The sequence below is a fragment of the Hemitrygon akajei genome, chromosome 1 (genome assembly GCF_048418815.1).
Source record: "Hemitrygon akajei chromosome 1, sHemAka1.3, whole genome shotgun sequence".
Taxonomy (NCBI): Eukaryota; Metazoa; Chordata; class Chondrichthyes; order Myliobatiformes; family Dasyatidae; genus Hemitrygon; species Hemitrygon akajei.
The window spans coordinates 109,795,527-109,809,877 of NC_133124.1; the positions used below are offsets into that span (position 1 = coordinate 109,795,527).

At 48.0% G+C, this 14,351-nt stretch overlaps 1 protein-coding gene across 4 annotated transcripts in view; it reads left to right on the forward strand.

Moving 5' to 3' along the window:
• Positions 1 to 14,351, forward strand: part of bbs9 (Bardet-Biedl syndrome 9) — a 372,439-nt gene that overhangs the window by 68,099 nt on the left and 289,989 nt on the right. For all 4 annotated transcript variants that reach the window (XM_073049830.1, XM_073049803.1, XM_073049822.1 and 1 more), the window contains 3 exons: positions 2,462 to 2,538; positions 3,133 to 3,180; positions 5,517 to 5,619. In XM_073049830.1, the coding sequence (XP_072905931.1) occupies positions 2,462 to 2,538; positions 3,133 to 3,180; positions 5,517 to 5,619 (228 nt within the window). The remainder of the gene's footprint in view (positions 1 to 2,461; positions 2,539 to 3,132; positions 3,181 to 5,516; positions 5,620 to 14,351) is intronic.

A 14,351-nucleotide genomic window follows, 5' to 3' on the forward strand; every position in this document is an offset into this window, starting at 1 on the left:
TCAATATTAAGGAGGCAGAATAATTAGTTATCACATAACACACAAGAACTGATACATCCCCAGATCCAGATGAGATCTATCCTAGGTAAAAGATGAGATAACTATGGCCCTGATAGAGATTTTTGCATTATTGTTAGCTACAGTTGAGGTGCTAGAAGGGCAGCAGGGACATACCAGGTAACTTCAGGCCAAAGCAATACACACAATGTTGAAGGAACTCAGCAGGCCAGATAGCATCTATGGAAAAGAGTAAACAGTCCATGTTTTGGGCTGAGACCCTTCATCAGGACTCAGGCCAATGATCTTTGTATCAGTGGTCAGGAAATTATTAGCGAAAATCCCAAAGGACAAGGTTTATTTAAATTTGGAATGTGGATAGCAGGAGCTGATCAGTGAAATCCTGCCTTAATAATTTGGTTGAATTTTTGAGGCAATAACTAAGAAGATTGATGAAGGTAGAGCATTTAGATGTTGTCTATATTGACTTTAATAAAGTACTCAAGGTCTTGGATCATAGGCTGGTTCAGAAGATTAGGCACATGGGATCCAAGATGAACTGGCCAATTGGATCCAAAATTGGCTTGGTGATAAGACTAAAGGATTGTGAGGGAAGGATCCTTTTCTGATTGGAGGTCTGTGTGACCTGAGGTGTAATGCAGGAATTAGTGCTGGAACTCTTACAATGTACATCAATGACTTTGGTATGAATGTAGGGGGTATAAATCATAAGTTTGTACTTGACATGACATTTGGTAGTGTTATGAGTAATAAAGATTGCTAAGAGTACAGCAAGACATAGATGGAAAGTTGAGTAGTATGTTGCTGAATGGAATTTAATCTCAACAAATACAACGTGATGCCTTATGGAATGCTGAAAAGGGATGGGTCTCATACTAGTAAATGGTAGACACGAATGAATGTTTATTGAACAGAGGGACTTTCTGTTTCAAGGACATAATTCTTTAAAAGTGTCAATGTGAGCCGATAGAATAGTGAAGGAAGCATATGGCATGCTGGTCCTCATTGGTCAGAGCACAGAATAGAAATATTGGGATGTTATGTTGCATCTTTACGAATCATTGGTTAGACCACACGGAGTACTGTGTACATTTCTGGTCATCGTACTATTAGAAGGCTATGTTTGTGATGGAGAGAGTTCAAAGGGGAAGCACAAAGTTGTTGCCGAGATTAGAAGACCTTGGTTAAAGGGAGAAATTGGAAAAGGGTCTTAGTCTTCCTGCAGTGAAGGAAGCTGCTAGGTGAATTAACAGGCATTAATAAAATTACAAAGGCACAAGTAGGGCATGTGGTCAGAATCTCTTTCCCATGGTAGCAATATGATAGCGACGTGGTAGTGAATCCATAACCAACTGGCTCACTCTCAAGAATTCTTCATCTCATGTTCTCAATATTTATTGTTTATTTTCTTTTTGTATTTGCACAGTTTGTTCTCTTCTGCTCTCTGGTTGAACACTGTTGCTGGATGGCCTTTCATTGATTCTATTATGTTTATTATTGTATAGATTTATTGAGCATGCGCACAAGTAAATGCATCTTAAGGTTATATATGGTATATATGTAATTTGATAATAAAATTTACTTTGAACTTTGATATCAAAAATAAGAGGGCCTAAATTTAGGATGAGAAGGAGGAATTTTAAAAGGGATCTGAGGGGTAATTTTTTTTTTCAGCAGCAAGTGGTTGATATCTGGAAGTCGCTGCCAGAAGAGGTAGGAGAGTCAGAGGCAAATTGAGGGAAAAGCCAAAGAAGAGCAGTGGTATTATATGGCTAATCCAAATCACAAATTACAGTATTTTTGCAAATGGCTGTAACTTCTATGACCCCTCATTTCTGGAAGTTAAAAGTTATTAAATTATGATTTGAAATATGTTTGTAAAATCGGAATTGGAATCAGAATCAGAATCTTGGTTCGTTTTGCTGGAAAGAAGTAAATCTGCCGTTCTCACCCAGTCTGGTATATGTGTAACCCCAGATCTCAGTAATTAATTGTCACCTGAAATAGTGTAACAAGCCTGACAGTTCAAGGATTGTAAGGATGAGATAGAGATACCAGCCCTGCTGGTTACATCTGTTTTTCAATTTTTGTGGATGAATTTAAAAACATGAATTAAACAATTTATTTTGCCTTTCTATCTGGTAAGAGCATAATGCAAAATATCATTTCTGGAGCAATTTTCCTAAGTCACATTTAAATGTACAGTTCATCAACTTTCTTCTCTTTAGACAGTAATGGATGTCCTGACTCCCAGTTCTGGTCCATTTTTACACATAATATCATTTCATGGTGAAAAATACAAATGTTGTGACTGATTAGATCCATGAGTCCCTTTTACTCTGGATGAAAGAAAATTAGCTTCATCTCTGATAATGTGATTAAATTTCATTGTTAAATATTAGTTTTCCACATCTTAATTTAAATTGTACCTTTTATTCACTAGATATTCTGCCTAAAATGGAGAGCAATGATGATTTGAACGTGACTGTTGTGGTCTCTCCCAGTCTGGATGCAGCTTCTGTAGGTGCAGCTAATAAGTATTTGTTATAATATTTCTTTTAACCAGTTGAGGAACTGACTGGCCATGTTATGAGATGGGTAGTGAAAACAAAAATCCATTGTTAACACATGAATTATAAACTGCAATTTCCCATGGATGTTTAAAGTGCTTTGTGGTTGAATTTTTGTTCAGCAGCTGGTGAAGAAAGACAACATCTTAATTAAGGACAAGTAGATCCTACCTGTATAATTTTTCATTTGAAGCCTCCATCTTGTGTGGCATTTAAAAATAAGCAAAAGAAAATTGGTATTAAAATTTATTGTCATAAATAGGACATCTGTTCATACCAGAAAAGATGAACAAGCATCTTAGAAAGAGGGATGTGGGTATGCGATGTAAGCAATAGTATATCAGGTTCATGTTAGTTCTGTGTACCCTATGCTTTTAAGGTGTACGTTGGTGTAAGACCAGAGCCCATTATTATTTTGCAAGGATGGATTGTTTTGTATTTTATAGATGTACAATTGTTGCTTATTAAAGTACTGGTTGCTAACATTGGGATTTAAAGTAATTAACCATAATGAACATTATTTTCCTTTTTTTGAAAAAAACAGCAAGCACCTGACAACTTTGATGTACCTGTTCCTTCTATCTCATTGAAGGTATTGTACAGTTGTTTATATTTACTTGGGGAATCATTACTTATAATAAAATTAGTTTTGTATGACTAAAGACAAGTAAGGGATTAGACCATTTAAACTTGGTATAATATTATTGCAAGACATCATGTGCAGTGAGGAATTGTAGAGTTGGAGATCAGTTAGTGGTTATGGAAATTAATTGTCTGACTCTATTCCAGTGCCAGTTTATTTCAAGTGCTAAGGGGACAGATAACTACTTCCCAGGTTGCTAACAAAATATTTTCTTAAGTACTTAAGGTTCATTAAAACATTAACTAACTAACTTGTGTGCCTCAGAAATCAGTGGTGGGACCTTTGTTGTTAATTATTTATATAAATTATTTGTGTGAGAATGTACAGGCATGGCTAGTAAACCTGCAAATGATACTAAAATAGATTATTTCATAGACAGCAAAGAATGTTATCAAAATCTTAATTTGCCAATGGTTTTCAATTCAGATCAGTGCAAGTGGTTGCAAACTGAAGTCAAAATTTGGGTAGGGCTTGTACAGTGAATGTTAGGGCCTTGGGGTGATTTTCTTTTGGAACAGAGAAACCTAAGAGTGCAAGTACATGATTCTCTGAAGTGACGTCATAGGTAGACATGGTGGTGAAGAAGCCATTTGGCACGAAGGTCTTTATCAGTCAGGGCACTCAGAATAGAAGTTTGGATGCTACAGTTATACAAAATGTGCTTGTGGCCTTAATTTGAGTATTGTGTACAGTTTTTGTCACCCTCTTATTAGAACAACATCTTTAAGCAGGAAAGAGTACAAAGAAGTGTTGCTAGGACTTTACGGCCTGTGTAATAGGGAGAGGATGGGCAATGTAGAACTTTATTCCTTGATACAAAGGAAATTGAGGGGTGACCGATAGAAGCTTATAAAATCATGAGGGACATAGAATAGCTGAATGCACAGTCTCTTTTCCAGGGGAAAAGAACTTAACACAAGAGGCATTGGCTTAAATGAGAGAGGAAAGATTTAAAAGGGACTTGAGGACCAACAACTTCATGGTGATGTATATGAAGTATATGGAAAAAGATGACAGGAAAATGTAGTTTGAAACAGATACAGCAATAACATTTAAAAGGTCTATGGGTAGGAAAGGTTTAGAGGGATGTAGGCCAAACACAGAACAAGCTGAGATGGCACCTTAGCTGGCCTGGATGAGTTGGCCTAGAAAGCCTGTTTCCATACCCTTTGATCATAACTTGCCTATTGGACTAGTGTAATTTGGTACTAATTTGCATTGTTTTAACATCTCAGTTTCCCAGCACCTCAAACCATTCAATCAAATTAGACAGGATATTCCTTAACAAAATTATATTCACCATTCCTGGTCAAGTACTGCTTCTCCAAGTGAAGATTATTCCAGTCACTCAATTTTTTTCCCCCCTAATGTCTTCATTACCACTGATCTGGTCTGTTACCTGTTTTTCCCTTCTGCTCTTCCTGAATTAAGGTACCATTTTTGCAGTCCTCCAGTCAATTTGATCTCTCAATTGCGGCCAGAGAAGATTTAAATAGATTGTCAAGGCCCCAGTGATAGCCTCGTTTGCCTCCTGTTGCACAGCTGTCTCAGAAGCATTTAATGTAATTTTGTTCCTTTGACCTAGTTTGGCCATGTTGCAGTGTTGGAATACTTCCCTACCCTGGATTTGTCTTTGATTCTCCAGCAGCACATCTGCAATCTCCACCTACTCCATTTCTCTGTTTTCTAACTGACTCCCATAACATAGATCTTTGTGATTTATATTTGCAATGAAGCTTTACTCTCTTATGCCATGCCTTAAAGTGCTAGGAAGCTGTGGTGCCACAGATGAGGGAAGGAATGCATTTTCCAACATTGCAAATCTTAATGTGTCAAGGGTTTTCACATAGGCTATAAGTTACAAGCATTAATGAGGCATTGCTACTACACCTTGACAGCTAAATTTTTAAGAGTGCCTTTTGGCATTATATAGGGATTACAGCAGAAAAGGAGACACTTGACCCTTTGTTAACTCTCTAATGAGCCTCTTCTCACTTCACTACATCACTTTTGTTCCTTTCTGTAGCTGCTGAGACTCTTCCCGGTTGAGCTTCCCTGCAGCTGTGTCCTATGCGTCATTGCTCGACAATGAATTTATGCTCTAACTCAGTCTATTGAGGCTTAAAAAAGCTGAGATGCTGATCTTGGTCTATAATCTTGAAACATGGTTTATAACCTTTAAATATTTCATGGTGATAGCCCAAATGGACGCTATCATTTTTAGTTAGCAAATGATTAGATATCTGAAAAAACTGCAATAATTCTGTATTAATTTTAAAACCTAGGTGACGGTTTGGAGCCGACTAGCTGTTCAGGATGTGAAACTGTCAGTGTGTGTGCAGTCTCCACTAGCAGTAACTCAGGACCAACTGGGCTTTTCTTCTATAGGTAAGTGGATTGGGTGTCCTAGTCACATTAGTTCTGGATCAACTACGCTGAAGCTGTTAATATGAGAAGTGTTGGCTTCTCTTCAATTTTTAGCTATTAATGGAAGTATTAGAACTGGTGTGGCAACCCACTTTCTGCACAGGCAAACTGGCTCACAAATAGCCAGTGTGCGGGGAGAGACTTTGGTAATGCACCTCTGATGTCATTTCCGCCCGGAGAGGGCAGGCGCTAGGGATTAAATACCAGCGCCGTGAAATTTGAATAAACTAGTCTCGAAACGACTTATCAACTGCGTGTCGTCTCTAGCTCTGTATGTAGTACATCGCTACATTGGTGACCCCGACGGTCCAAACAGGATTTGGACCAAAGATGATCGACTCTTCATCTGTTCACGCAGTTTCGCTAAAACTGCCGACTTTCTGGATGCTGTCACCAAATGTAACACTTACCCAACAGGCTGGTATATGTCTAGGGGAAAAGGAGATCCAGCCACACACCATCCCACCTCCCGTACACGCAGGTGCTGTGAGAATCGCGTTTATGCCTCGCGCCCGCCAACAGTATCAAACCCACAACAAATACCGGTATGAAATACACTTTAAAGAGTTTACTGAGATTAAAAGAGTATATACAAGAAAAAAACAAAAGGCGCCAACTTATCAAAGTTCAGTCAGTTTAGTGCACTCGGTGGAGCTCATCCAGCGAACCATTCGACTCCTCGGTGGTCGTCCTCCCGACTTCCACTTCGGACTCCCTGGTGGTCGTCCGAGCGCACGTCCTCCTTCCTCGGCGTCTCCCTCCGGACTCCCCTCACACCCCAAGCCCGCGCAACCCCTCCCCCAAGTTCCCAGCCTCACAAAACACAATAACATTCCTCATTGATTAACAAATGAATACAATTACCATATCAGCTATTCTAAAGCGAAACAACGGTGAGAGAAACTTTTAACAGACAAAGAAGCATTCCTACTCGTAACAAACCAAAGAAGCCCTTTTTAGTAACATACACAGGACATTGTACATTCTCTCCCCACCAGCAAATGTCATGCCCTCATGGCATTACTAGAGTTCCCCAAAGCTTCTTGCAACACCCAAAACCCAACCCAGGTGCAGAAAGCAGTGACATAACTACCCAGAGCAGTAGAAATCACACTCGGTTCTCCTGGTACCACATATGTCAACCGCTCTGGGGGGCGCCTAATCCTCTGAGATCTCCATACCCCTTCTGCCCCACTGGGCTCCCTCTCCACCTGCGAACCCACTGTCTCGGACACCCCAGGTCTTCCTGACAGACCCTCACTCCCTTCCTCACAGTGGTCCTCCCTCACCTGAGATCTCTCCGGCTCACGCTCGGGCTCCACCCTCTCTCCCACCACTGTTGGCTGCCTCTCCATCTGACCCTCAAGACCTTCCCTCCTCTCACCCAATTCAGTATGGGAAGGGCCAGGAGCCTCCTCTCCGGGTACTGGAGCACCAGCGAATGGGAACAGGGGCCACTCATCTGAGTCGTCCTCTTCCGAATCAGTAGCCATTTCCGGGCGAGGGACCCGTCCCCGCTCTTCAGCAGCGGGCTCTTCCCTTTCTCTGCGCCCTAGCAGAGTCCTTGTACTGGGCGTAACCTCCCACTCTGGCTCCGTATCCACCTGCACCGCTTGACCCAGTAACAGCAGATGATTCCGATGGAGCACCTTGATAGGCCCTTTCCCATCCTCAGGTTTCACCCGGTAAACTGGCAGGTTCGGCATCTGGCTCTCTATTACATAGGGGCTGGCTGCCCATCGGTCTGCCAACTTGTGCTTACCAGGGAGTCCCAAATTCCGTAAAAGGACCAGGTCGCCCGGCAATAATTGAACAAACTTCACCTTTCGATCATACCGCATCTTATTCCTCTGATTTTGTTTGGTAGCCGCCGCCTCGGCCAACTCGTACGCCCGCTGTAACTCCCTCTTCATGTCGGACACATACTTTAGATGGGACTTCCCGGGTAATTCACCCACTTCACCCCCAAAACACAAGTCAATGGGCAACCTCGCTTCCCGCCCGAACATCAGATAATAGGGCGAATATCCTGTAGCATCATTGCGAATACAATTGTAACAGTGAACCAATTGTCCAATATGACGACTCCACCTGCTTTTCTGCCCAATCTCCAGCGTCCCGAGCATATCCAACAGGGTCCGGTTGGACCTCTCTGGCTGCGGATCTCCCTGTGGGTGATACGGGGTAGTCCTGGATTTCTCAACCCCAAGCACAGTCAGTAATTCATGGATAAGGCGACTCTCAAAGTCCCGCCCCTGATCGCTATGGATTTGCCTGGGAAGGCCGTAATGAACAAAATACTTCTCCCATAACAACTTCGCCACTGTCGTCGCCTTCTGATCCTTAGTGGGAAATGCCTGAGCATAGCGAGTGTAATGATCGGTGATGACTAAGACATTCGCGGTGTTGCTGGTGTCAGGTTCAATCGACAGAAAATCCATACATACCAGGTCCAGAGGTCCCGCACTCTGCAAGTGCGACAGTGGAGCCGCCAACGCGGACAGGGTCTTCCTCCGGATGCAACGACTGCAGCCCCTACAGTATTCTTCGACTTCCCCCCTCATCCGGGGCCAGTAGAACCGGTCTTTGAGTAATCCATAGGTCTTTTCCACCCCCAAGTGTCCAGAATCATCATGTAGGGCCTGGAGTACAGCCTGCCGATACTCCTCCGGCAGGACCAGTTGCCAACAGTGGGGTTGGTCCGGAGGCGCCATTACCCGGTACAAGATTTTGTTCTTTAACTTCAACCGAGACCACTCCTTCAACAACAGGGGCACGAATGGGTGTTTCGCCTTCTCAGCCAACGCCCCATCCCCCCTCTCGACCACTCTCCACACTGTGCCAATGCCCGGGTCATTTTGCTGAGCAGCTGCCACTTCCCCCGGACTCCGTTCCGGCAACTGTTTAGTCCGCAGTGCAGTCAGGTCACAGTAAGCTAGGGGTATGGCGTCGTCAAAACCCCCCAAATGGTCCACGGCTCGTTCCAGCCTCCCTCTTCCCTCGGCCTTCACGGTGATAGCAAACTGACACATCGCCTTCACTCCAGGGGCAGGGACACTCTCCCACTCCTCATCCCTCTCCGGCTCCCGACGAGACAAAGCATCCGCATCGACATTCTTGCTTCCGGGCCGGTACCTCAGGCTGAAATCATATACCGACAAGGCCGCCAGCCACCGATGTCCTGTGGCATCCAGCTTTGCCGAAGTCAAAATATGAGTGAGCGGATTGTTATCCGTTCGCACCTCAAACTTGGCTCTGTACAGGTAATCGCCCAACTTGTCCACCACTGCCCACTTCAGCGCCAGGAACTCCAACTTGTGAGTGGGATAGTTTCTCTCCGATGGCGACAAGCTTCGGCTGACAAAGGCTACTGGCCTCAATGCTTTGCCATGCTCCTGGTACAGAACAGCCCCGAGACCCTCTCGACTGGCATCCGTGTGCAGCACATATGGCTTCTGGGGTTTGGCAAAAGCCAACACCTGGGCCTGGGTCAGTGCCCTTTTCAAAGATCGGAACGCCTCTTCACGTTGATCATCCCATCTCGAGCCAAAAGGTTCCGCCGGGTTCCAGTATCCTCCAGCGTCCTGCCTCTGGTCCCCCGTCCTTTTCTTTCCCACCGGGGGATAGCCACACAACAGCTGAGCCAACGGGTGACACACTTTGGTGTATCCTTTCACAAATCGCCGGTAATACCCACAGAACCCCAAAAATGAGCGCAGAGCGCCCATTTTCTGGGGTCTCGGCCAGGTGGTCACAGCCTCTATCTTGGTTGGATCAGTAGCCACTCCCTCTCGCGAAATGATATGGCCAACATAGCTAACCGACGACTTGCAGAACTGGCATTTGTCCAGGGAAAGCTTCAACCCGTCTTCATTAAGCCGGCCCAACATCTTCAACAGCCTCTCCTCATGTTCCTCCAAAGTCAATCCAAACACTATCAAATCGTCCAGGTACACCAGCACCTCTAACAGATTCATATCCCCCACAGTTCTCTCCATGAGCCTCTGGAAGGTGGCTGGGGCTCCCGATATGCCTTGGGGCATTCATTCGAACTGAAAGAACCCCAGCGGGCAGATAAAAGCGGTCTTCTCTTTATCACCCGCACTCATCGGGATCTGGTAATACCCACTTCTTAAATCCAGCACACTGAACCACTTCGCACCGCTCAGGCAGGCCAGCGCATCCTCGACTCTTGGGACAGTATATTGATCAGGGACAGTTCGCCGATTCAACGTCCTGTAGTCAACACACATGCGCACTCGCCCATTCTTCTTCCGTGCCACCACTATTGGGGACGCATAAGGACTTCGGGACTCAGCTATGATTCCGGCCTCCTTCAACTTGCACAAGTGCTGCCGCACGTCCTCAACATCTGCCGGAGCCAGCCGCCGGGATCTCTCTCGGAATGGGGTGTCCTCCGTCACCCGGATGGTGTGGCGAGTGCTTTTGGAGCAGCCAACATCAAACTCGCCCCGAGAAAAAACAGCTTCCATCTTCAGCATCTTCTCCACTAGCCTGTGTTTCCACTCCGGCGACACAGGGGAATCCCCGAAGTTAAAGACTTCAGCGGTCAGCTCCCTTCGATGCTCCGATCCCTCCCTGTTAGGGGTCCTCACTGGTGTGCTAGACATTACCATCACCGAGAACAGATGTGCCAGCGGCATTCCCCTCTTAAAGGTGATTTCTCTTGCCGTGGTGTTCCTGACACTTATAGCTATACGCCTTGCATGTACCACCCCTGGTCTCTGCACTTCAGGCCTCACCAGCGCCCCCGCCGGAAATCATGTCTCCCCTTCAAGATCGTCCGGGGCGTCTACTAACAGGGCTTCGCCCGTCGGCACTCCTGGGAATCTGGGGGTCCCCATCACTAGTGCTACCTCCCCGGGTCGGATCACCTTGGGCCTCGCCTGCGTACACCACACCATCCCGCGTTTACACTCCGGGTCCGGTCCTAGTGAGGCAACCCCTTCTTCGAACACTGCTCGAAACACTGGATGCACCGAGAGGGTCTCCAGAAAGTCTTCCCCCGCTTTCTCCTTACAAGCTCCCAGGAGCCATCGCACAACGGGGGAATTAATCCCCACCAGGAGGGCAGCACCACCAGTTTCCACCGGGTCAGGACACACCAACACCAACGTCTCAATAGCTTCGGACACTCCCACATCGCCCTCCGAGAACTCCAATCTCACCGATAGGTACCCATCGTACGGGTAGTCACCCTCGCTCACACCCCAAATCTGCAGGGCGTCAAATGGGGTTACGGGCAAATGCTTTAGATATTGGTTGTAGAAAGACCGGTACAATAAGGTCACCTGCGATCCTGTATCCAGAACAGCTTTTGCGTAAACTCCCTCTATCCGTAGACCCACACTGGCATGGGGTCCTACCAGCCCATCTGGAATAGAGGCATGGGCACCCGGTGGTCCCCTGGCTGATCTCTGGGAACGTGTTCCTCCAGAGGCTCCAGTCCGTTCCCTCACTGAGCCTCTCCTAAGTTTCCCGACACCTCCCCCTTCTTAGTCACAGGGGGGCTTGTCCTCCGCGGAACTCCTTGTCCCTCACAATCCCACCTAAAGTGTCCCTCCTCTCCACAGCTATAGCACACCCTCGGCCGCCCACAGTCCCGCCTGAAATGCCCCTCTTTCCCACAGTTAAAGCACATGCTGCCTGCCGCCCCTCCTCTCCCAGGACGACTCCCACTCCCAACCCACGGCACTGGTCGCCCCTGAGAGTGGGTACCTCCCCTGTCCCTCCCCTCCAGAGGGGATTCTCTACCCCTCGGTGGGTTGTCATTCCTCCACCCAGCCACCACTTCCTGTATCGCGGAGGATCGCTCCCGTAGGCCCACGCCCCTTTTCCGCCCCAACGCTCTCTCTTCCTCCCGCACCTCTCTAATCAGTTGCCCGAACGATGGAGGGGGGCCTTTCCTATAAGCCTGCCGAATAGTCCACGCCACCTTGTCCTTCTCCAGAGAGCCACTGAATAACTGACTCATCCTCACGCTAGCCACGTCAGGCGCCTTCACTACCCCCCGGCGCCGCAGCCCCGAGAGCATCCCCTCCATCCTAAATATGTACTCGGAGAGCTTTTCCCCTCTCCATTGTTCCAGGCGTTGGAACTCTGCTAAAAGCAGGCAGGGTTCCCCTGACAACCCAAACGCTCCCTCCAAAACTTCTATACGTTCCTCCACTGAGGCCCCAGACTTTTCAGCTTTCAACTCCGGAACTGTTTTGGCTGCTAAACCCCTCAAACTTCCCACCAATCGCTGTCGCTTCTCCTCCTCCGAGCCTGGCCACTCCTCTAACATCAAGGACGTATGCTCGATCCAGGTCTCATAGTCCACCTCCCCGTCCGGAGTAGGCTTGGCTCCGGAGAACACCCCCAGCTTCAGCCGTGGCCTCTCGGCCACTCCCACCAGGGAGTTAAGTGCGGCTGCCAGCTCGGAGGCTTCCACCCTACCTGGGGAGTGGGGCCTAGTCACGACTCCCTCCTCCCTCCTCCCTTTGCTAGTGCCTGCCACCTCTCCGGGGTTTTCCTCTAGCTCTAGCTCCTCCTCCGATGTCTCCTCAGCCTCATCCTCGGAGAGAGTGTGGAGCCCCCACAGCCCCTCCTCCCCCGGTACACTGACCGTCGCCGGCAGTTCCAACGTCCTGACGTCAGCACTCGTACTAACCAACACCCAACTAGACTCCATCTCTTTACCACACCGTCTAGCTACCAATTCTACCTGCCCCATACCCTTCACCAAACTTAACCCCTGCACTACCGTGTCTCCTGAAACTCGAAAATCCACTCCGCTCACTACGCATGCGTACTGTACCGGTACACCTTCAAATCCGCACCAGCGAACAATTTTATCTCTCTCCATTTCCGCTCACTACCTGCGCGATTCCACAGCCCCCTGACAATCCAATCCCGGCGAGCACCCCACAAATGTAACACTTACCCAACAGGCTGGTATATGTCTAGGGGAAAAGGAGATCCAGCCACACACCAACCCACCTCCCGTACACGCAGGTGCTGTGAGAATCGCGTTTATGCCTCGCGCCCGCCAACAGTATCAAACCCACAACAAATACTGGTATGAAATACACTTTAAAGAGTTTACTAAGATTAAAAGAGTATTAGGCAATACTATATAGATATACACACACAAGAAAAAAACAAAAGGCGCCAACTTATCAAAGTTCAGTCAGTTTAGTGCACTCGGTGGAGCTCATCCAGCAAACCATTCGACTCCTCGGTGGTCGTCCGAGCGCACGTCCTCCTTCCTCGGCGTCTCCCTCCGGACTCCCCTCACACCCCAAGCCCGCGCAACCCCTCCCCCAAGTTCCCAGCCTCACAAAACACAATAACATTCCCCATTGATTAACAAATGAATACAATTACCATATCAGCCATTCTAAAGTGAAACAACGGTGAGAGAAACTTTTAACAGACAAAGAAGCATTCCTACTCGTAACAAACCAAAGAAGCCCTTTTTAGTAACATACACAGGACATTGTACACACGCGTGTGGTTTAGCCAAGCAAAAGCCGAGTTCCAGATTTGGCAGATATCTTCTGATTCCACGTGTTACTATCACGTGGTGAGCGCCCTTGACCAGGAGACGGCCGCCCAGGTTGTGGATTTCATACAGTCACCCCGGAAGAAGGCAAATATGAAGCATTCAAAGTGCTGCTCATTGGGACCTTTGGCCTCTCACGGTGTGAGCGGGGTGCCCGCCTGCTTCACCTGGACGGTTTGGGAGACAGGCTGCTGTCAGCATTGATGAACGAGATGCTGGCCCTGGCTGACAGACACAAGCCCTGCCTCATGTTCGAGCAAGCATTCCTAGAGCAACTGCCCGAGGAATGCTGTTGGCCGACGCAGATCTCAGCGACCCCCGGAAGGTGGCGGCCCGGGCAGACGTGCTATGGAAAGCCAAGAGGGAGAGCGTGGCATCTGTTGGTCAGATTACCAGGCCACGTGCCCAACAGCAGACCAGACCAGGCCCGGCAGGGGGACACAGACAACACAGAGGCAGGAGTAAGGAGGACAGTGAACAGTGGTGTTTCTACCACCAGCGATGGGGCACAGAAGCCCGCCGTTGTCACCCACCCTGCAAGGGCCTGGGCCAGGGCCAGCTGCCGCTAATGACTATGGCGGCTGGCCACCAGGACAGCCTCTTGTACATCTGGGACAAACAGTCGAGATGCCGCTTCTTGGTCGACACTGGAGCGGAAATCTGCGTCTTGCCCCCAACGGGGTACGCCACCTGCAACAGGATGCCAGGACCCACCCTGAGGGCCGCAAACGGCAGCACGATACGGACCTACAGCACTTGCACAGTGCAGCTGCAGTTCGGCGCCAGCCGGTTTACGTGGGACTTCACACTGGCCACGGTGGCCCAACCACTCCTGGGGGCGGACTTCTTGCGAGCTCACAGCCTGCTGCTCGACTTGCAAGGGAAAAGACTGGTACATGCCAAGACTTTCCAGACGTTCTCCCTGGGTGAAGGCAAGTTGCTGGCCTACACCTGGACTCCATCACGCTGTCGGACAACAAATTCACCAGAATCCTGGTGGACTTTCCATCGATTCTGGCACTGCAGTTCACACCAGCCATGCCCAGACACGGGGTACAGCACCACATCCCGACCCAGGGACCACCCCTCCACACCCGCGCACAAAGGCTCCCCCCAGAAAAGCTCC